Source organism: Haemaphysalis longicornis, unplaced genomic scaffold, assembly GCF_048455015.1.
Source record: "Haemaphysalis longicornis isolate Haplotype H1 unplaced genomic scaffold, Haemaphysalis longicornis Haplotype H1 scaffold_9, whole genome shotgun sequence".
In the NCBI taxonomy this organism is placed as follows: domain Eukaryota; kingdom Metazoa; phylum Arthropoda; class Arachnida; order Ixodida; family Ixodidae; genus Haemaphysalis; species Haemaphysalis longicornis.
The window spans coordinates 160,803,856-160,828,475 of NW_027526460.1; the positions used below are offsets into that span (position 1 = coordinate 160,803,856).

The following is a 24,620-nucleotide window of genomic DNA, read 5'->3' on the forward strand; positions in this document are numbered from 1 at the left end:
TACAAATAATTTATCCGTTAAGAATTCATGATCGCACGGGGGCAGCAGACTGCTGCGGAACGTAAAAACTACTCAAAACACACCCAGGTAGTTTTTCCACCGCATTTCACCGAGTCGGTTATATCAGTTTCATCCTCACTAAACGAGAAGCTGTTAATATCCCCCGCCTGCTGAATGCCCTTCGTAGAAGGCGGAACTGGAAAAGCTACAGGCCGCTAACTCGATTGATGCAGTTAGAACTTTTCAACGTGTTTGGTCAGCTTACAAAGCCGAAAGTTTGTCGTGTGAGTCACTCCGCTAATGCGTAGTTAATGCGCTCTACAAGCTTATCATGGAGGCTTTGGCGCAACATTCTTGTTCGCACTAGCGGAATAGAGTTGGAAAGAGGAAGGACAAAGAGCTTCTCGACACCAGCCGGACGACGCGTTATCGGAATGCAGGCAGGTTAGTGTCGAGGCCGCGTCTTTGACTCGTCCCTAAGTCCTGTGATTCGTCCGCTCGCAACCCACGTTGCTCGTATTATTGGACCTCGCGCAACCAATCCGAGTATTACTGAGCGGGACGTACAAATTTCGGGGGGTTATCGTATTTATTATCCATTGCAGTTTTCCCCCGAGTGCCCCTGAGTCCGAAGAGTGTAACCTCCTGAATTTGCCGAAACATGCGTAATTCGCAGACTAGATATATTTAATCTGCGTTGTGGATAAATGAAAGTAATTGGTGGAAGGGAATATTTAAGATATATTCAGAATTGATACGGCCACAGAAATGACAGCAATGAACTAACGAAATCAATATTAGTTGTTTCGTACGCTGCCCTTACAAAACAAAAATTAAGAATAAAAACAATGAAAACCCGACCTAAATATAATGAGTCGTCGCGAAAAAGGATGAGCTATGCAATGCCTTGCATGCGCAGAAGAATGCACCAATTGAAGCTTAACACATCTAATCGTGACAATGGCGAAAGCAGTATTATTTGTAAAGAGAATTAAAAAACAAATGAGGGAAATTCCGAAACCTAATAATATTGCAAGAGTGCTTTAACAAAATCAGAATATGTGTGTCACGCACCACCCCCAAAAAGGCAAGACAGAAAATCAGACACCTCCAAAATTAAGCGAAATAAAATTACAAAACTAAAAACGCACCAACTGGCTGACACACTGCATTTGCACAAAAATAAACAAATGGAGAACTTCCCACATACAATACAAAAAATACCATATATGAATATATTGGTCAAAGGAAATTGTAGAATACCCAAAATTCACAAAAGGAAAGAAACTATAAATAAAAATTAATTAACAAAAGGTGTACCTCTTGCACAGCTCTCACAAGACAGACAAACAGAAAAATCAGCACAAATAACCTTACATTCGAACAACAGATTGCGAAAACCGACCAACCATGATACGCCCTGCCATGCATTGATTTAAAGCTTAACACATGCAGTCGTTATAATAGCGCAGCTAGGAATAATTCTTCGGAGGAACTTTTTAAAACAAGAAAATGCATCTAATTAATAACTGAAAACTAAAAAACTACGTCACAATATCAATGATGTGCATCGTATACTTAGCCCCCATAATAAGAAGACAGAAATGAAAAGTGGGCTTGGTTGCACCGAAACCAGACGGATGCTCACGAACCCTGCCTGCATGATACAGACCGCGCAGTGGCGGAGCGGCTTCGTAGCAAGATCGGACGGCTACTGAAGGCGGCTGGCCCATGCTAACTGCGACCAATTTATCCCCGCAAACTAATTGATCTCATCTGCCCATCGAACTTTCTGCCGCGCCCCCTGCCACGCTTGCCTTTTGTAGGGATCCACCCTATTTCCCTTAATGACGAACGCTTATCTTGTCTTCGCATTTCATGCCCTGGCCACGTCCATTTTTTCTTCATTTCAACTAATATGTCCTTAACACACGTTTTTTGCCTGACCCACTCTGCTCTCTTCTGGCCCCTAATGTTACACCTATCATCTTCCGTTACATTGCTCGCTGAACCGTCCTTAATTTAAGTTGAACTTTCTTGGTGAGCCTGCAAGTTTCTGCCCCGTAGGTGAGTACTGGTAAGATGCAGCAGTCATACACTGTCTTCTTCAGGGACAATGGTGGGCTGTCATTCATTATCTGAAAATGCCTGCCGAATGCACTCCACCCCATTCTTATCCTTCTAATTATCTCTGCATTATGGTTGTGATGCGGGGTCACAACTTGGCCTACGTCGATATATTTGCTTAGAATTTTTGTGTTCTTCATTCAGGTAACCGCACGGGGTTCATCATCATCATCACCAGCCTATCTACGCCCACTGCAGGGCAAAGGCCTCTCCCATTATTCTCCAATTACCTCGGTCCTGTGCCAACACTGTGAACAATTTATCCCCGCAAACTTCTTCATCTTATCTGCCCATCTAACTTTCTGCCGCCCCCTGCAACGCTTGCCTTCTCTAGTGCTCCACTCTGTTACCCTTAATGACCAGCGGTTATCTTGCCTTCGCATTACATGCCTTGCCCACGTCCATTTCTTCTTAATTTCTACTAATATGCCTTTAACACCAGTTTGCTCACTGACCCACTCCGCTCTCTTCTTGTCCCTTAATGTTACACCTATCATCTTCCGTTACATTGCTCGCTGAACCGTCCTTAATTTAAGTTGAACTTTCTTGGTGAGCCTGCAAGTTTCTGCCCCGTAGGTGAGTACCGGTAAGATGCAGCTGTCATACACTTTCTTCTTCAGCGACAATGGTAGGCTGCTATTCATTATCTGAGAATGTCTGCCATATGCACCACACCCCATTCTGATCCTTCTAATTATCTCTGCCTCATGGTTGGGATCTGGTGTCACGACCCAACTTGGCCTAAGTAGATATATTCGCTTACCACTTCCACTGCCTCGCCAGCTATCTCAAACTGCTGTGCTGTCCCGAGGTTATTGATCATTACTTTAGTTTTCTGCATATTAATTTTCAGGCCCACGGTTCTACTCTGTTCGCCCAGTGCGGAAAGCATGCTTTGCAATTCGTCCCCCGAGTTACTTAGCAAGGCAACGTCATCAGCAAATCTGAGGTTACTGAGGTATTCTCCATTAGCCCTTACTCCCACCTGTTCCCAATCCAACGTTCTGAATACTTCTTGTAAGCATGCTGTGAATAACATTGGAGAGATTGTGTCTCCTTGTCTGACACCCTTCCTTATAGGTATTTACTGCTCTCCCTATGGAGGATGACGGTAGCTGTAGACGGTAGCTGTAGTATTCTTACATAATGCTCATCTACCCCCTTGTTCCGCAATGCCTGAATGACTGCTAGGGTTTCGACCGAGTCAAATGCTTTCTCATAATCTATGAGGGCTAAATATAGGGGTTCAGTATACTCAGCGCACTTTTCTATCACCTGATTGATCGTGTGAATATGGTCCATTGTTGAATAACCTTTACGGAACCCTGCTTGTTCTTTAGGTTGACTGAAATCTAAGGTTGCAGAGATTCGGTTAGGGATTACCTTGGTAAATATCTTGTAGACAACTGACGGTAAGCTGATCGGCCTGTAATTTTTCAAGTCCTTCATGTCACCTTTCATATGGATTAGAATGATGTTCGCGTTCTTCCAAGATTCCGGTACCATTGCGGTCATTATGCATTGCGTATACAGGTTTGCCAGTTTTTCAAGTACAATTTCTCTGCCATCCTTCAAGAGGTCTGCTGTTATCTGATCCTCAACAGGTGCTTTGCCCCCTTCCATTTCTTTCAAAGCCTTCCTTACTTCTTCGGTCGTTACTGGTGGGATGTCTATCTCCTCTGAACTACTGTCTTGTTCGGCATTATCCTGTATGTCCCGGCTACTGTACAGATCCCTATAGAACTCCTCGGCCACTGTGACTATTTTATCCCAATTTGTGATGGCATTGCCTTGCTTATCCTTAAGTGCATACATCTGATTTTTCCCCACGCCAAGACGTCTCTTCACTGCTTTCAGGCTACCTCCGTTCTTTACAGCGTATTCGATCCTCTCCATATTATACTTCCGTATGTCAGCTGTCTTACGCTTATTGATTAACTTCAAGAGCTCGGCTAGTTCTATACTGTCAGCTGCGGTAGAGATTCTCATGGTTTGCCGTTTCCTGATTAGATCTTTCGTCTCCTGTGAAAGTTTGCCAGTATCCTGTCTAGCCATAGTGCCCCCGACTTCTACTGCACACTCCGTGATAATGCGTGCAAGGTTGTCGCTGGCTTCCTGTGTCGTAAGCTCGGCTTCCTCATTAAGGGCGGAATATCGGTTCTGCAGCGCGATCCTGAACTCTTCTACTTTACGTCTTACTGTTAGCTCATTTATTGGCTTCTTTCGTACTAACTTGTTGCGGTCCCTCAAATCTAGCCTAATTCGAGATCTTACCATACGGTGGTCACTACACCTTACCCTTCCGGGCACTTCCACATCGTGCACGACGCCAGGGTTATGGCATAATATGAGGTCTATTTCATTTTTGTGCGCCCCAATCGGGCTCCTTTAGGTCCACTTCCGACTCTCCCGTTTACAGAAGAAGGTGTTCATTATGCATAGGTTATTCCGTTCTGCATACTCAACTAGTAGGTCCCCCCTGCTATTTCTACAGACCATAGTTCCCAACTGCCTTGTCTCCAGCCTGATTCTTGCCTACTTTAGCATTGAAGTACCCCATAACTACGGTATACTGTGTTTTTACTTTAGCCATTGCCGATTCCACATCTTGATAGAGGCGTTCCACTGTTTGGTCGTCGTGGCTGGATGTGGGCGCGTAGACCTGCAGCACCTTGAGCTTGTACCTCTTATTGAGCCTAATTACAAGACCTGCTGCCCTTTCGTTAATGCTATAGTATTCGTCTATGTTGCAGCTATGCTTTTATTGACTAGAAGTCCCACTCCCAGTTCTCTTCTGTCCTCTAGACCACGGTAACATAGGACGTGTCCATTTTTCAGCACCGTAAGGGCTTCGCCTTCCCTCCTAACCTCGCTAAGACCTATTACATCCCATTTAATGCCCTCTAATTCCTCGAACAACACCTCGAGACTTGCTTCGCTAGATAAGGTTCGCGCGTTAAACGTTGCCGGGTTAAGATTCCATTGGCGGGCTGTCCGGATCCAGGGATTCTTAGCACCCTCTGCTGCGTCACAGGTCTGACCGCCGCCGTGGTCAGTTACTTCGCAGCCGCTGGGGACTGAGGGCCGAGGGTTAATTGGCGTATTCATGGGAGGTTGTGGCCATTACTACACCAGGGTGGCCAATCCTGCTCTGGTGAGGGAGTGCATTGCCGCCAATGGTCGCCGGGGTCAGGCCGCACGCCAAGCCCCTTTGTGCAATTCCTTCAATACGCGGATTTTTTTTAATCCGGTGGGAATTGTCCGGCACCGGGATTCGAGCCACGGTCCTTCTGCACGCGAGGCGGGTGTTCTACCTCTACGCCATCGCTGCCGCCATAGTAACCGCACGGGGTTACTATATATAATATTTTGTTTACTCGTTTTCACATTTTTAAAAATTTCACACCTACTCTTCTGGGTAATCGGGGGACGGCGTTGTATTGGGTAGACCATCACGATTTGGTGCTGAATTTTTGGTGTTTAATATCTTGATCTTTTGCTTTTCATTTCCTCTGAAAAACGATGATTCTGAGGAAGTTGCCATTAGTACCTCAACTTTGTGGCTTTTGTTCTCGAATTTTTGTTTACAACTATCTGTATGTACACTATTGTGACAAGTTTATTAGCTCCGCCAATTAGCATGTTTCTGCTGATACTGTCTTTCTAAACAGGACATGGGGTACTCTTGGTAAGGACGTCTGCTCCTGCAACCGTCCCACAGGGGGTGCCATTGTGCTAAAAACAGTGTTAATTAAGACTGTGTTTAGCACTCCTAAGCATGAAAACATCACTTCGTGAAGATCCGCTAACCAGTGCTTCATTAAAAAAAGTGGCGAAACTGGAGACAGGTTAAAAAAGGCGACCCCCGACTCCACAAAAAGATGTGAGACAATTTTCTTAAGAAGTAAATGAAAAAGGGAAAGCCAGACGTGTTATAAGCGAAAAGCCAATTTAAACCACTGCCTTCAAACAAGTGAAAGGAGAGGCCAACCCACAAACTACGAAGAAATTAACCTGGGACCAATGATCCGGGTTGAAGCTACTAACGCACCCCTTCTCCTGGACATCCGCCTAAAATAGAAAAGCCAGACGAAATTTTAAAGAACGAGAAGGTCGGTGCTACACTTTTCCTAGTACGGGATCACCTAGCCCCAGATGATTTCTTTGGCCAGTTGTAATGGAACCGCCAATCTCCGAAGTGGTATGCTTGCAATTGGAGGACAATAATGCCCCGGTGCGCGAGTGCGTGAGCGGATGGAGGAGGGAAGCTCCTCATGTGGCTCGTGGAACAAAGTTAGTTGAATTTAGTGAAATCCTAAATCTTCAACTAATCAATGATACAATATACCCTACCCGCATCGGTCTACGTTCATCCACCAGACCTTACATGGGCCTCGCCAGGTCTTACAAAATCATGGGTACCCTGCTCTACAACGTGGGGCAGTGATCACTTCCCTATTATCATAACATTTCGCGGCAAACGAATCCGGGACGGGTGGAACAAGAAACAGTGCACCCACCTTAATTGGACTTCTTTCCGAGATTGTCTGCTTCAATACGATCCCCCTACATCACTTGCAGCAGTGGCTCAAATTATGCGGAAATCCTCTGTTGCTGCATTGGAAACTATTACATGCGATGAAGCTTCCCCTACCTTTGACAATCACCTCGTTCCTACCTTTGACAATCACCTCGTTAACCTTTGGAAGCGAATGGAGCACCTCACCCAGCTCTACCGTCCTACTGGAAGAAGGCAAAACATACAATCACCTCGCCAACCTTTGGAAGCGAATGGAGTACCTCACCCAGCTCTACTGCCCTACTGGAAGAAGGCCAAACATACTCCGACGTATCCGACATCTGTGCAAGGTCATTAACCAATACCAAAAAGAACTATCAAGCGACAACTGGGTAAATCTGTGTCACAACCTCGGGAAAACACCAGGTTATGTTTCTTTATGAAAACATTACCACAGCCTTTGGGACAAAAAACGCAGTAAGACACCAATAATTAGCACCATCATCTGAGCAGCACGAATCCCGTGCATGCCGTAGAGTTGCTGCTCAAAAGCTTCTTTCCACACGTATCACTAACTCTCCCACCCCCTCTACCCGAAATCCCGATCCCGGAACCGTGCTCCGACCTTGAGAGCCCCTTCACAATCGCTGAACTTTCTACAGCAATTCGTCAAGGTAGACCGAAGTCTGCCCCCGGACACGACGGCATACAATGGACCCACCTCCGCAACCTTCCAGAACCAGCACGATATAAACTCTTTAAACAAATCAACGATTCCTGGGAAACTGGGCAGGTACCTCCACATCTCAAGCTATCCCTCATCAATCCCATACCGAAACCTAACAAAAACAGACCTCTCCTAACGATTTTTCCCATCTTCGGCCAATCTCCCTTGCACCTGTCCTATGCAAACTCATCGAACGACTCATTAACATAATCGAATAGTGCACTACCTCGAGTATGTCGAACCATACCTTCACCCAGCGCAAACTGGTTTCCTCCCGAACCTTGGCACTACCGTAGTGCCCGAATCTTGGCACTACCGAATCTTGGCTGCGACGCATCATTAATCGCTCAAGCGGTTCGAGACTCCCGGACTATGTACTCGCACTGGACCTCCGAAAGGCCTTTGACTGTGTCAGTCAGAGCGCCATTCTCAACGAGCCCAGACATGGGTCCGAAACTTCCTAAAAGGCTGCCCCATCAAGCTTCAAGGAGCATTTCCAGGTTGGACCCCTCGTACCTTCTACCTAGACAGAGGAGTTCCTCAAGGCTCGATCCTCAGTCCCACACTCTTTAATCTAGCCATGACTAGGAACGCCCGGAACCTTCAAAGAGACACTAGTTCGAGGTTTACTATTTATGCGGACGATATCACAATATGGACCGAGTCAACGGACTACCCGAATGAACGAACTATGATTACGGCCCTGCAAAATGCAGTAGAAAGCATTGAATCTACCCTACCGGATCTTGCGCTTTCCTTAGCCCCTAATAAAACCGAATTTCTGTCAGTTATTGGCCGCAACCCAGCTCCTGACTTTAGTCCGCCTTGCATCATCGTTGGCACCATACATATCCCCGCCAAACTCGACCACATTCGCCTACTAGGCATCCCCATCGGTTACAAAAGTAGCCCGACTATATGGCTGAACCAATTAAAACAGAAATAGAATTCGACTCAACGTACCATACAAAGACTATCTAATAAGCATGGAGGAGCAAAGCAAAAAGCAGTGCAGACCCTTACCTGCCCCGTTGCAGTCGGTATTCTTACATATGGAGCCCAATCTTGATTGATTGTGGGGGTTTAACGCGCCGACGCAACGCAGGCGATGAGTAGCGCCGTAGTGGAGGGCTGCGGATTAATTTTGACCACCTGGGGATCTTTAACGTGCGCCGAAATCTCGTACACACGGGCGTTTTTGCTTTTCGCCTCCATCAGAAAGGCGGCCGCCGCGGCCGGGAATCGAACCCGCGACCTCGTGCTCAGCAGCGCAACGCCTTAGTCACTGAGCCACCCCGGCGGGTGGAGCCCAATCTTACACATTGAATTGTACCCAACGACGCGCTCTTAATGGCCTTCACAATGCGACTCTTCGTACAATCACTGTCTTACCATGCCATACAAAAATCTATAACCTCCAATCTGCAGCTGCTCTTCCACCAATTGAAAAAAATTTTCAAGAGCAAACCGATCAATACAACTTCAAGCGGAAAATTACCCATCAAGGTGCCATACTCACGGCCTGGGATGAGCAAGATCACATCCCCTTACTTGATTTCCCGATACCTATTCCTGCGTGGCAACGACCTCTCCTGACCGAACCAACAACTCACTCCATCACCCGCACAACGGCCATTCCTAGACAAAAACGTTGATCAGAGGCTGTTCAGCACAAAACAACCCGACGAAATCGACATTTATACTGATGCCAGCCTGACACCACCAAATGTAGGAACTGCCTGGGTTTCCCCAGATGACCGAACCATTATAGGAAACCTGACACCAAAATTCCTGTCCCACCCACGGAAGCGGAACTACTCGCCATTACCCATGCTCTTGACTACTTCATGTACGACCACCATTAACCTATACCAAAAAAGATCAGAATATTAACCGATTGCTAAGAAGCATTTTAAGAACTTCGACGACCATTTTCAACGCACCCTTCTGTAAACCAAATTACCCGGCATACAATGACCCTACAACTGTATGGCATTCAAGTCCGCATAGACTGGACTCCTGACCATGATTTGGCGGCACCGGGGAATCAGGCAGCCCACGAAGCTCCGCAGGAGGCTTGCTCTTTTCTATCCTCCGATGACCTCGCCGTCGCCCAGCTTTCAGACCTTCCTGAATGCTTGGACACGACCGAAATAACAACGTAGCCCCCGCCATTCGAATACACCGGTACAATCACGGAACGAAACTCCGTCTCAAGCAACTTACGCCGAAGGATCACGTTTCGAACAGACCTTCCCTTACAAGAACCCAAGAAATATTTATTAACAAATTCTATACAACTGCATCATTTTCACCGGAAATAATTCGCAAATGTTACTACCCCCACATCAACCCAAAATGTCCATACTGTCAGCAAGCCGCCAAGGCTGATTTGCACCACCTGGTCTGGATATGCCCCAAATTCTCTTGATACCGGAATTTCACTTTCCCAAACCCAGATCCCTCAACTCGTATCGATCCCCTCACATTAGATGAACACACCCTTAACCTTATAATACCGTTCGCCACTAAGAGCGGTGTAGCGCGAGTTATATAGCGATGGCCTGCACCAGTGAATGGACCATTCAATGCGCAGTGTTTATTCACGGGGTGATCGCGCTGTACACACTAAATTTTTAACACCCTTTTTGGCCGAAAAGGGTGTAAAAACCTTGTCCCATGGCTAATACCCTTAAATGGTGTTTTGGCAAAAAGAGGGTGTACGGATGAAAAACTGATGCCGCCTTCCAAAGACCACGAACTCATACGAGCCCCCTTCAACCATGAGTCCTTCCCTCTCAACTCTCACCCCCCCCCCCCCCCCCAAGGCCTGCGGCCTTCCCTTTTTGAATAAAAGATTTAACAACAACGGATGGAGGAGACAGCTCGTCTGCAGTGTTAAAAACATTCCGATTAGGCTGCCTTTTACGATGGTTTTCCTACTCTTCACTCTGTTGTTTTTTTTCGTGTCTTTTATCTCTCTCTCATTAACCTAGACCAAATTATTTCTTCTGCTCCATTATTTTGCCCCGCATGATTGATTGTAATAAAAACATAACTCTTCTTGGGCAATCCCCCTAAGTGGGTATGTGCCATTTTTCGGGCCACCATCACCAACGCGACGGGGGACCACCATCGGTCGGCAGAAGCTCGGTGTGTACTTGGACACCACCGAACGTGATCTACACCCACCGAAGGCGCCCGTGCTACCGCGCCGGGACGTCGCCAGCGAACGCCGCATAAGGGTGTGGTGTGGTGTGGTGGTGGCCAGTGTCTCGTACCCGCCACCACACCGGGCACCCGTGCCTTGCGCCGGGCGTCTGGTCATTAGCCCTCATGCGGTGCCGCCATCGGTTCGAGAGGACCACCCGTCAGAGCCACCACCCCTGCCTGCTTCTCTTAGGCCTCCGGGCGAGGGGTCCGTGCTACCGCGCCGGGCAACCTCCTATTCCTGCTGGGCTGCGCCACATGGTCGGGCCACGTGTGGTTCGAGTGACGTGGGGCCAGCCAAATGGGGCCAGCACGTCTGTGACCCCCGGCTACTTTAGCTTCGACAACCCATATGAGCCCAGTCCAGATTGCACGCGTATGTGGTGCGTTCGCTACCCTTGCTGAACTGGGACTTCCGTGGGACTGTTAGAAGGTGCAGGACTGAATCCCGCTTCTTGTTTTTTTTATTCGCGTTTGCCGCATGTGTCAACGTTTCGGTTTCTTCCATTGTTGACCCATTTGATCCATCTTCTCCGCATAATACAATGCTCCTGCGTTTCCCCGTCGTGTTGTGTCCTCTCTCGTCATTGACCCCGTGTGCACGCCTTGTGGTTCGCACCACCGAGCCCTGAGATCAACGCACCAGTTTACCTATGAGCAGTTTCCCTATGCCGAATTGGCTGCGACCAGTGGGCCTATTCCCAGCATCGATACACTATTCTCGCTAAGCATTGACGTAGTAAGCAGAAATTTACGAGGAGGTACTTGTTTCTGACGTCTCACAGACACATTTGCTGCTGATTTGTCGCGGTTGCGTGCTTGTTTCTGATTGGACAGCACGTGCTCACGCACATTTGCTTGACACGTCTTTAATCCTGATTGTTCAATCGCCAGAAGATGCTTTGGTTCCAATCCTATGGACGGAATTGAGTCAAAACGCGAATAACCGCTTATGCCCTTGATCAGGGAGGAGAAGATACATCATCTGGCGGCCAATCGATCGGTCGCTATATCTCAAATCCGACACCCAATACAGAAGCAGATTGATTGATTGATTGATTGTAGGGTTTAACGCGTCGACGCAACGCAGGCGATGAGGCGCGCCGTAGTGGAGGGCTCCGGATTAATTTTGACCACCTGGGGATCTTTAACGTGCGCCGAAATCTCGAACACACGGGCGTTTTCGCTTTTCGCCTCCATCAGAAAAGCGGCCGCCACGGCCGGGAATCGAACCGCGACCTCGTGCTCAGCAGCGCAACGCCTTAGCCACTGAGCCACCGCGGCGGGTCAATACAGAAGCAAAAGAACTAGTAGCAACTGAGTTGCTTAAATAAAGCATTCATTCAGAATAGACCGAGTCCCTTTTATGTTTCGTGCAGACGTCACATCCGAACGTCCCATCTTCAGAGCTTATACCTAAGAATATTGCTTCTCGCATTTTCACCCTCACGTAATCAACGGAGCACTCAGAAGCTTAAAATGTCGTTAAATACGCCGACAGTGCTCAAGGGGCCGCACAGTAGCCATGTGTGGCATGATTATTCTCGACAGACTACAAGAAGCTCTTCGTGCTGCGCGCAAGCACGGGGCAACGGTTAGCACGGGAGAACCCTAAAAGCAAGCCCGCCAACTCATCCGATGCTAGGTGAAACCTTTAAAAGGCTTTTACAAAGCCCAAGTTTCTCTAGTGAGTCACGCCGCTAATTCGTCGATAAGGCACTCCGCGAGCGGGCCTATCATGTCAGCTTCAGCTAAACACTCTTGTTCGCTACCGGGGAGCCGATAGCCGGCCGAGTGTTGTTGGAAAGGGAAATTGGAAGGGGTTTTGCAACACACCACCCTGAAGGCGTGCCGTTATCGGAATGCAGGCTCGTTAGCGGCGAAGTGGCGTCACTCGTCATCCCGTTATCCCATTTCAGGGCTCTAAGGTCCACTTATGAGAGTAGCGGCCAGGCGCCCGGGCTGCGCGTGAGAACCCGCCGCTCTGTCTGGTGGCCCAGCACTGTAGGCTCTACGCGGCAGCCGTCGCCAATTCGTCACGGCGCGCACGGGAGACGGATTGTCTGGCCCACCGCATACAACAGGGATAATACCCCATTGAGAAAGCAGACGGCGCCGTCGGATTCCGGGAACCACCGTCGGCGTGACGCGCGGAGGTGGTGGGATTACCGGAGTCGAAGCGCGCGCCGTGCAAGAAACCATTGTTAACGCGCCCCGGCCGGCACAGTGCACTGTCGCCATCTTTCGCTTTAACCCCGCGGGGTCGCCCGCACCTGCTCGTCTGCGAGCGTGCCGTTGACCCGAAGATGGCGGCGCCTCATTGAATATTCCGTGGTGTGCTGAGTGACAGCTGTCTACGTGAATTTGGGCACTCCCATACGCGTGTACGAACGCTACAGGGGCGTTCCCGAGAGAGGGTGATCTGGAGGTTTTATAAGGCCGAACTTGGCCGTTGGAAAGGGTTCTCGTCTGAGCGCCGAGCTGGGCAGTTCCCGGCGGGACAAGGAGTCTCGACCGTTAAAGCTAGGTTCGGATTTGTGAGCCCCCTAGTCGAGGTTAAGATCGCGTCGGAGGTTTAGGGTGCAGCGCCGTACCGGGCAACTGGACGGATCTTGCGGCGAGACAGGGTCTCGGCCGTGGTTTCTCGAGCGGTTTGTGTACGCTCCGAGAATAGGAGAGTTAGACGAAGTTGAGGAGCTCGAGTGATTTGTGCGCACTCGGAGCTAGCGTCTAGCTGAAGCTCGAAGTTTTTCCTTTTACTACTCATGTACCCAGTTATCCTACTGTAAATAGCTGTATATAAACTTTCGTTTCACTTAATCAACCTCAACGCCTCGAGTTCGTCAATTCGACCGCCGTCTCCAAGAACTTCAACACCATCGCCCTGCCAGCCTCCTGCCAAATCAACCGGAGCCCGGGCGATTGGGCTCCTGATTGACACCGGACTTCGGGGAAACGATCTTCACTAGGGCCTTCCAGCGACTCGTTCCAACCGAAGTTCTCCTCTGATTCGAGCAATGTGTATGTCTTGCACTGAGTAGTACTTTGAGAAATTGCCAGCGGTGTCATACTTCTTTGTTTGTTTATATGTATGTTTTAGGTACATTGTGCATACGGCTTCGTCCTGCATAAATGTTACCCGTTCTAGTTCTGACGCTGGGTTTAAGTCCCTCCGGGGAAGTTCCCGCAGACTACTGCGGGTTTTCTTCGTTGCACCCGAGGTCTGTTTTTGTCAACTGCGTTTTACAGAGTGTGTCGCCCGGATGTTGCATGTCAGGACACACACACACAAAGAATGACATTGCACTCGCTCTCAGCTTGTAACTCATCGCGACGCCAGCAAAGATACCTGAACCCACAGCACTGTCCTCCCTCGGAACAGGGGTCAGTGAGAAGAATGCTGACCGTTAGTGAGAAGAAAGATGACTGTCGTTACGGGTTGCCTACGTAACTTGGTATTCTGAGATAATAATAATAAATCTTCCCCGCCAGCTTCCGTAGACTGCCCGCTGATGGGACATCAATGCGCAGTGTTTATTCACGGGGTGATCGCGCTGTACACACTAAATTTTTAACACCCTTTTTGGCCGAAAAGGGTGTAAAAACCTTGTCCCATGGCTAATACCCTTAAATGGTGTTTTGGCAAAAAGAGGGTGTACGGATGAAAAAGGGTGTTGAGGATGCTTAACACCCTAAACAAAGGGTGTTGAGTATGCAGCATGCGCAGTGGCAATGTGAATCGGTGAAGCGCGCCGGATTCGACACAAACAGTCAATATGCACAAGTTACAGTTGGAACACAAATGAATTGAGCAAGAAAACCAAGGGGATGCAAGCGGTACAGGGAGACCCTACTTACTTAGTAACACATGTGATGTTCCTGCTTTTATATCCAGCAGATGAAAGTCCCCAGATCAAGTCAGTGGGATTGCGCCCAAAAAACGGACGTTTTAGCTCTAATTTTCGAAGTATGAATTTTACTATGAGAATACACAAATCAACACGCGGATTTGCAAAAAATCTTTAATTACGAGGTAGTTTTTGTGTTCCATAACTTATAGAATTTTTTTAAATACGAAAGAAATCTTTCCCGCCACGTCAACACCATTCAAAAATGGTGTTCGTTATTTCAACGCCCTTTTTCTCAGAAGGGCGTAAAGCTACAAGTTATGGAGTTCGAAACTAAGAAAAAGAGCTTAAAGAAAAAGGATGTAAGACCGCCAACTAAGAAGAAAGGTGAAGAGACCTCTGACTTTGGAGGCCTTTTGTACCTGTTTACATGGGTGGACTGAACATTTTCTACGAGCGGTGGGTGTTTTGTACCTCACGATGTTTAAAGCAATAAGAATTGGCATAATCTATTACCAGTGGAGCTCTTTAAGCTTGAGGTATTTTCGGTGGCGTTAGCAAAAAAATAGAAAAAAACTGCAGCACCTGTAAATGGTGCACCAAAGCAGATAGGGTGTTATAACAGTGAAGTCGGCTTTCGATCTTGTTCGAGGAACGTATGCCTATTAGCACCTCTTACTATACCATTTCAAAGGTACTAGTCCTTTCTGGATTCTAAAAGGCAAAAAAATTGGCGCAGCTTGCAGTAGTGGTGCGAGGCTGGAGAAACAGCATAGCTGGGGGCCGACGGAGCTTGTTTCCCCCTTGGATCCCCTGGCAGTGGGGGGTGGGAGGGGGGGACACACTAGAACAGCCTGGTAAAATCTGGTTAAACTTGGCCTCACCACTCAGCGGTCATCCTAGATTATCAAGAACATTGCGAAGCTTAGCAAACATAACAAAACTTAGCAACACCAAAAGAAACTAGGTCGACCCCCCGCTCCGCTGTTCTTTTTTTGCAACTGGCACCTATTTCACACCGTTTCAGCAACATACATAAAGCAAAGCGTGTTCCAGTCGGTAAACACCCTTTTCGCCACACGAATATAGTCTTTTTTTAATTTCGAAGGTTCAAATTGGTGTTCATGTGCCAAAGCTAAACTTGAGGAATGAGGTGCACTGCATTCGGAAACGAGCGATAATTGCGTACGAGCAATTATTTTTTTTTTGCGTTTGAAATTTTTTTGCGAGTAGAGTAGTATATAAGGGGATGTCTTGTTCTTTACAGTGCAATTATGCATCCAAACATGGCCTTATTAAATGAACAGCTGTACACCTTTTTCACACCCTTTAAACACCCTAAGAAAAACCAAAGCTGTTGAAGTTGATCAACACCCTTTTTTCGCACAAAAAGGGTGTAGAGCTAGGAAAAGGGTGTTGAGATTCAAGAAAAAGGGTGTAAAGGCCTCCCAAGACCCTTTTTCCACTTATTCTACACCCTTTCTGACTAAAAGGGTGTAAAAACGTTTAGTGTGTAAGTAAAGGTGAATGCAAATAGCGTTTGTGCTACTCATTAGCAGGGGTGGGAGATACCTCCAAGAAATTTTTCAATCGAACGGAGTTGGTATGAAATCTCAGTAGGGTCCAAACCGATCTGTGCACTTAGGCGAATGCGCTGCTGATGAGTATATCACACAAATCAGCCTCTTTGAGGGAAGAGATAATCAACCTTACTAACACCCATTTCAGAGGGTTCTTCCAATTTACCCTCTACTCACTCACCACTGTCGCTCTGGAAGAAAAGGACACTCGCTACTCCGCCACTCAAATTATTTAAGGGTGGGACAGCCGCTAGACGAAAAAGGTGCGACATGATGACTAAGCATCTTTTTAGTGGGACAAGCAACGCCGAAGGACGTGCGTGCACACCATTTGCAAGATAACTAGAGTGCGTATCTGCGGCTCTCGGCAATAAGCCAGCTTCATCAGTAACCATTGGGAGTCGTTTCACAAACCATGTGCCTGGCATGCGTCAAGCAGGAATAGTTACTGGATGTTTTCCCCTTTTACCGCGCCTACGACGCCGACTGCGACGCTATATGACCACTGGCCTGCGGTGGACGCGATAGGGTTCCGGCGGGTTTTCTTTGATCAGAGCCTTGGAATGTTCTGCTTGTATTCTTGTTTGATCAGGTCTTGGTAACTATTTTCTGTAAATATTCTCCGCTACAGGTGTTATGTACGTGAATTTTAATACAACAGGTAAGCACGCAGCAAAGCCGCGTAACAGCGGTACGTGGTAGTAATGAGTACACGACTTGCTGTAAACACTAAATGAATGTGGGAAACTTGCGGAATGATTCCTGACTTGTTGACATTGGGGACGAGGAATAAGTGTATCGAAAGTAAATTAGAATGTGTGGGTCTTGCAGCACTGAACGTTAAAACTGGTAATGGAACACACCGTTAGCCTTTTTCGGGGGCATGGTCCTGTGGCCATTTCGTTATTGTTGCGGCGCCGTTCTAAATATGCATTATAGGGGTAAGAAAATTGCCAGCAAATGAGGACAGATTCTAATGATACTTGAGGATTCAAAAAAAAGAAAAACTGATTGCAACTGTAGCAGATTCTTCACACATCTCATTTCCAAGCCAAATGCGCCATAAGGGAAAGGTTCTTCAAAGTCATGCAATGGAGTATGACTGAAACCGTTAAAGAGAAATGGTTTCTTAAACAATACGCGGCGCATAGCAACGAACTACCAAGGGTCAAAGGTTAAACCGGCTTCAGTGTTTAAACAGAAAACAGTAGGAATGGAATTAGTTCCTAGTATTACTGTTTCACAAAATCCCATGAGCGGTCGTTCAGAGTATCCGCTTGTTCCTCGAGTTCTCTTAATGAAACATTTACCTTTGTTTAGCCCAAATGATTTTTTTGTTAGAATTCAGTAGTCCGGTAATTACACGTGGTTTACTTTGATATGACGAAAATACGAACCAGCAATGGCCTGTCTTCCCATAAAAACAGAGTATATGTGGCCTCTACGGTGCTTTTCATTACCGTGAACTGGTAATTGAAGGAACGTTACGGTTTTTTATTGGAGTATTTCAGAGGAAAAATCGGTTAAAGCTCAGTCAAAACACAAAAGCCTCCAGCATAGTAAAATAACCACGACAGACGTCGTTCGTTGGCATTTGTCGACTTAGATATTGGTCACTGGTATTTGCTGACCGCGCGAGTAATTGTACTTCAATGCTTGACGTCGTGTGGTCCACACGCGTAATGTTAGGCTTCATCCCCGTCACTTACACTACAGCTGCTGCTGTTTTTTGCAAGTTATAACAGTCCCAGAGAGCGGCACATAACCGCAGTGATTGGCTGAACAACAAAAAAACCGCAAAGAAAAATGTTAAGCCTAAACTACGGAACATGCTGCTGTCAGTGTAGCAAAGTGCTCCTTCTGGTCATTACACATCAATCTGCGGGTACCTGCTGACGTCGTAAGAAAGAGAGAGGGAGAGAGAGAGAGAGAGGGAGAGGGAAGGAGGTAGGGAAGGAAACCAGAGTTATTTGTCCAACATTGTTTTTAAGCAAAGGAGGTGTAGCATCTTCACCCCCCTCACGGCGGCTAGAAGTGGGCTCCGGCGGTGACGTCGGCCATTTGGGTTCTCAAAGCGTAAGATTAGGGCTAAGTTCCGGCTCATACCCGACATTTGGGGGTGATACGCTATCAGACGACAGTGGTACCTGATATCCTTTTTGCGGGGGTGATGTCAAATTTGAATCTCTGTTGAGGGGGGTGGGGGCGGGAGGGGGGGCAGGAGTGGTGATAATGCGCCTGTTGAAAACCGGTGGCGACGCCCATGTACTGGGCGCCGCCAAACTGCGTGAATCATATATTGCTTTCGGCTTTGCTTTCTTTGAGGTCGTAAAGGGAGGGGTTAAGACTGCTTTTGATAGGTACTCATACTTTGTGGGAAACCTGTGCACTTTGCATTCACGTTCGGCAGAAGAGATAAAATAGCAAGTAGCAATTTAGCAGTTCTTCTCACGAAACAGCATAATATTCAGAGCAAAAGGTGGCCAATGCGTCTAAGCAGTCCTGGGTCAGCCGGGTCATATCAAATCTAGATATGCGCCATTCTCTGTCTAGTTAGGCTAAAAAAAGCCGCTAAAATTCGAATAGCTGATGCTTCTCAGCTGACGGCGCACTATACACCCGTAGAAAAATGCATCTCGTCTACGAGGAGAACCACGTGGGTCTGTAGTGTCGCTTTTGTTTATTGCTTACTTAGAGCCCTGTGCGGGCAATGTGCAGATGTCGGAATAGCAGAAAATTGATTGCGCTAGACAAAAAATATATAAAGAACAGATGAGCCGTCGGAAATCTCCGAATTCAAATGAGTAGACCGAATAGATTGTTCCTGCCAGTATTTCACTTAGAATATGCAGTTTTTATTGCGGAGGACATTAAAGACTGAGCGGGTGAATGAGTTAGTGAGAAAGATGTACACGGAGTGGGATACGTAACTATCTGCACTTCTTACTTATTTTGTTTTATTTTTGGACAGGCTGCGGGCGGAAAGAATTCTTGTGTAACGGAGTGATGTAATTGATTAATGCGTTACAGATGCATGACTTTGCAAAAAAAGATTAATGTCCAATCTGCGCCGGCAAGGATAAGCAGATGTCAAAATCAAGGCCTACAAAATAAAAAAGGGGCGCTTTGACATCAAAGAAACCATCTTGTTGAAGAGCTATTTACAGTGGCGAGGTGCTTCATCTTTTTCCCTTTCCACTGCTGTCGACAGACGTAGGGCTTTTGAGTTCATTGGTTGATATATTTCGGATGTTCGGCGGCGCAATCCCTGAGTGCGTGCTTCGGCATTTTGAGACACGAGTCGTTATAAATTACGCCTGCTCGCCTGCGATGTTTCTATTCCATCCGTCACATTTACTATTGCTTTTTCAGGTCCTCCAGCTCGCCCATGAATCGTAGCCAAGTTCGGTGTCCAACACCGTACGCTTCTATTCAATACCCGCCATGGAATCTCGATACAGAGACCTCCAAAACCCTTTCCTAATCTAGCGGAATCGCAGGGTATCACTGCCGCACAAATAAACAGAGGCGGGGTGCGGTCTGCGTCAGCTTGCTTCGGGAAAGGACGCATAGTCGGCGAAGAACCACGGAGGACCATGGAGGCGTGCAACTTTGGTGAATACCATGTGATGTGATGTGATGTGATGTGATGTGATGTGATGTGATGTGATGTGATGGGTACCAGCTGTGGCCTCAGGCCACCGACTCGAGGGCCAAGAACGAACAGGGGCCCTATTCTCAACTTCTCCTCTGCGCAGCCATGCCATGGTGTGGCCGGATAACACGTTGCCCAATTGGTTCCCAGCCATGTGAGGGCACTGAAAGTCGACCAGAATACCCTTTAATGCACATGGTGAGAGGTGGTAAGGTAAAGTCTAAAACAGCCCCTAAACTCGAGTAACAGGCCGCAGGCCTTGAGTTACAGCATGCCGGATTTCCGCGGACTCAAACTTTGTGCCGCGATAATAAATTTCAAAGAAAATTGCGACGAAAGCATAGCTTTGTTAAGGTATGCTTCGTATTCAGCTGAATACGGAGGAGATTCTCGCACGGTACGAGACCCCAAAAGTGGCTCACCCTTTATTAGATTTTAGACACGCAGTCCAGAAATAAACTGGAGCGTGTTGACAACAACCCCAGCCTGCAACCTGCAGCAACATAGTTCTAGTGCAACCCGCCGTGGTGGCTCAGGGGATAAGGCGTTACGCTGCTGAGCACGAGGTCGCGGGTTCGATTCCCGGCCCCGGCGGCCGGTTTTCTGATGGAGGCGAAAACCAAAAACGTCCGTGTGTAAGAGACTTTCGCGGACCTTAAAGATCCCCAGGTGGTCAGAATTAATCCTGAGTCCTCCACTACGGCGAGCTTCATCGCCTGCAATGCGTCGGCGCGTTAAACCCTACAATCAATCAAATCAATAGTCCTAGTGTAATAAAGGGGAATGAAATAACGTCATTCAACGTTGTCTAGTCGAGATTGGCCGAGGTGCTAGATATTTGGTTTTAATTGATTTGCCAAGATTATATTGTTGTGTTCAATGTGGTTACACACAAAACTTCAAAAACATTCCCACAGCACTTAATCTTCTTTAGGTTTTAGATATAGAGCTTTATCCAACTTTATTCCCAATGGCTATTATGACAAGTTAAAGGGCGCTAAAAACACGTAGTTTTAGCGGGAAATTGGGTAGCAGAAACGAGGAGGTAAGTTACACGACTTGAAGGGATAAAAATTTCATACTTAACCAGGGTTTCGCACAGAGTTCCTCCGCCAGACAAACTAATGTTCCTGCTTTATCCATGCCTACACCGACACCACTATACTCGGGGTCAGCTTAAGAACGACAACGGAAGTTGCCCCCGCGGCTCATCGCCGCAGCCGGCTGTTACTCCACACGACGCAAAAAGTGCATTACTGCGAGTATTTTAAACACGTGACACGAGTTGTTTCCGTGATTTCTCGCACTTAATCTGCTCTTGAATTCCTGCAGAGACTGTAAAAAGAGTATGAATACGATGTTACACCGTAAGCGCGATATCGTTTCAAAAAGTGCGCGCGCGTTGCAATGCGGCTCCGCCGCTGCGGTGGAGTGGTACAGTACACGAGCTATTGCCGTTCTTAAATAAACTCTACCCGAGAATATACCTGCAGCTGCGAGAAGAGACAGCCGCGCGAGGCGACGCCGCAGAGCGCAAGGAGCCCTTCTGGCCTTACTGTTTGCGGTGGACCGGTGTTCCTTCGACAAGCAGGCGAACCACCCTGCACTTGCCCAGGCGTTACCTTGGAACGGCACTCCTCGTTCGTGCTGGCTCAACAGTTTTCCGCTTACGTTCACTTCGAACATACGATGGTTTTCGGCAAGTAGCACAGTTTGCGCTCTTGGGCAAAAAAAGGAAACGAAGGGAGAACGGCCGAGAGAGAGAGAGATGAAACTTTATTAGGCAGCTCAAGTCCGAGCCGCGGAGTTATCAGTCCACGGAGGAAGGGGGTGTTCCACGGTCCTCCGACGGTGGTGGGCTTGGCGGAGGTGCACAAAGAGTTTCAATGTGGGCAGCCAAGAGGGACCACAGGGCTGCCCGTAGGTTTTCAGGGGGAGCGGCCCAGCTAGACCACGAGTAGGGAATATCAGGGGGGAAGGGGTTGGTCGAAAGAAATGTGGAAGACGAGGTCGCCCGTACACAGCGCCAATATGTATGTTCATTGTCCGGATAGCCACCGCATACCTGACAGTGCGGACGGCCTGGTGACTTTTGTATGTAGTGGAGGAACAGATCACAGGGGAGGGACAATGTCTGCGCCTGTCTAATATATGTAGCGTGTCTCCGTGACATAAATTTAGATGGGGAGGGAAGTACCATTCTTGCTTTGCGGAGGTTGCCGAGATGTTCGCGGCGCCTTTTATGGTGCATTGCTCTATCCTCTTTTGGATTGTATTCCTCAGGCCACGGCTGCGTCGCGGGCCAGAGCGTGAGCTCGTTCATTACCCTCTATGCCTTGGTGGCCAGGGATCCATTCGAGGAAAACGTGTAGGTGGGGATGCGCGTGCATATATGTTGTCAGGCTAGTGTGGACAGGGGATGGAATGTCATTCGAGGCGAAGCTTCGAAGTGCTCCCTGACTGTCCGTGCGGACTGTAATGTGGGCGGTCCGATGCTGGTGAAGTGTAATGGCTTCTGCGATGGCTTGAGTCTCTGCAGCTGTGGGCGAGGGGACGTTGACGTGATGCCGTACGTGAGCTGTGCAGGGGCCAACCGATGCCGTAGTCGTTGTATGGTCCACAAAACGGGCGTCCGTGTAGTAGGTGTCATGGATTGGTTCGGGCAGATGTTGAGCGCGCGATGCTCTACGTTCTTGATCTGTGGCTTGACTCATGTGTTTTGATATGGGTAGCACAGTGATTCTTGGTATGCTTTCCCAGGGTGGCGGCGAGGGAGTGATGGGTGGGAGGTGGTCGGTGGGATACCCGAGGGCGCGAAGAATCTCCCGCCCTTGCATTGAAGTTGTTAGTCGGTGGTGCTGAGCTTCATGATAAACTGAGGCTTTTTCTTCAAGCGTGTTGTGGAGGGCAGCGTCATTAATTAATGCTGTGGGAGCGTAGACAGGCACTCCTATTTCTATGCGGATGCATTTTCTGATGGCTGTTTCGATTTTGTTGGCTTGTGTCTTGGTAAGGCGCTGAAAAGGGTATGCATACATGACGCGTGAGAACACGAGGGCTTCCACTACTTTGCGTAATTCGTGTTCTTGGAGGCCTTGATGGTGTCGCGTCACGCGGCGGAGCATTTGGTGAATTTGGTTAATTTGAGCAATGATGGATTTGACCCATTCTGTACTTTTACCGTCTTGTTGGAGGATGAAGCCCAGGACCTTGATGTGGCTACGGCGAGGGATGGGCAAGTTGTTTACTGTCAGATTAATTAGGTTGCGATATTGGTTATTTTTCTTGGTTCTGTTGTCTAATACCACTACATATTCTGATTTCTCGTTTGAGCAGGTGAGTCCTACGTCATGGGCGTGCCCGCTGATGATATCGAGACCCTGTTGTAACGTGTATTCCTGCTCGCCGGGGCTACCCTTTGTACACCAGAGTGTGACGTCGTCAGCGTATATGGCGTGTTGAAGATTTGGGATAGCGTTCAGTTTGTCGGGGAGATTTTTCATCACTAGATTGAAGAGCGTTGGTGATAATATAGACCCTTGTGGTGTGCCTCTGTGAAGTGGGTAAGGCCGAGATGGTTTCCCATTGGGTCCCAAGATGCAGATGGTTCGGTCTGTTAGAAGTTTATCGTGAAAATAAAATGCCCACATTGCACTTTTGGTCAGAGGCAGGAAAACCGCATTGTCCCCCTCCGCCAATTTCAACCTACAAGTCTGGGCTTCCAAGTTCACAATGGTGAGACATCAGTGCAGGCAGTAGCGGTACTGAGCAGTAGTGCAGTGTATAGAAGATATTTTTTTGACTATAAACCGGCGCTGATAAGGCATTATCATGACGCATTGAAATACGAAAAACGCAACTCGCGGTGACTGTCCGCGTATGCGCAGTAGGAACAACTTAGGGGAATTTGCGTCCAACCTCGGTATGGAAACACCATCGTTCGGCGTATGAGCCTTTCGGCTGTTTTTCCGCCGCCTTGGACGTCCGATCACGCTAGTGTAATCTAACTTCGTCGCTGCGTTGAGTGAAACCGGCGCACACAGCTATATTCCTTTATTTTTAAGTGCAGAGCACTTTATGTGCTCGCCTTCTCGTTGTAGCTAACTCGCTGGACCTAGGTAGAGTCCCACGGCGGTCCGTCGTATCCTGGCAGACCGAAGCGCTGCGCGAGATTTTTCCGTACCTGAAAGGACAGGCAATTCATTTTTACGGAGTATAGGATCTACATTCCAAATGAAAGGTTTTCAATTGAAACACCTTAGACCGAAACGGTTTTCCTAGAACATTTGCAAGGGAAAAGAGGACTCTACCTAGGTCCAGCGAGTTAGCTACAACGAGAAGGCGAGCACCGGAATCTCCGGCTCATGTATAGCGCCTAAGTTTGATGCCTTCCTGTGATTTCTTGCTATGCCGTGTTTTTATTGTCACTGGAACTTGTTTCTTCTTTTTTTTTTCTTTTTTTTTCTTCTTCTTCTCCCAAGGAATGGAGAGGATTTTTTTCTCCAGTGTGTTCAGCTCATTTATACTGCCACGTACATGCACTGTACTGATGTGCAACCGTGAAGCTGCGCTGAACCAAATAAATCAGGGGCTGTGGGCTGGTCAAGCTGCCTGTGAGCAGCTTTTTTCTCGCCGCCCTCCCATCTACTATGTATGATGGCAAATAAATGATTTGATTTGATTTGAAAGTTGGTTTCAAATGAAACAGACCTTCCCATAGCCATTTTAGTGTTAATGCACTGCCGAAGGATGCTTTAATTGCTACGAAATCTTTGTACAAACAATGCATTTCCTTTTTTCATTTCCTCGCAGCAGTTTCCTGATGCAGCCCCAGTTTGCATTAGAATAAACAGGAAGTGAGACAGGCAGCTGTGATGTATGGCGGTAAAGGAACAACTAAATTCAACGCTACCATGTACGAAGAGGTTTCGTTAATTTCAGCTCAACCAGTCGT

At 47.7% G+C, this 24,620-nt stretch overlaps 1 protein-coding gene across 1 annotated transcript in view; it reads left to right on the plus strand.

Annotated features, from left to right (window-relative positions):
* The window catches only part of LOC144153060 (uncharacterized), a 67,494-nt gene extending 47,825 nt beyond the window's left edge, over nt 1–19,669 (plus strand). The window contains exon 5 of the mRNA XM_077684704.1: nt 19,384–19,669. Coding sequence (XP_077540830.1) covers nt 19,384–19,495 — 112 coding nt within the window. The 3' untranslated portion in view covers nt 19,496–19,669. The remainder of the gene's footprint in view (nt 1–19,383) is intronic.
* The last annotated feature ends 4,951 nt before the right edge of the window (nt 19,670–24,620 follow it).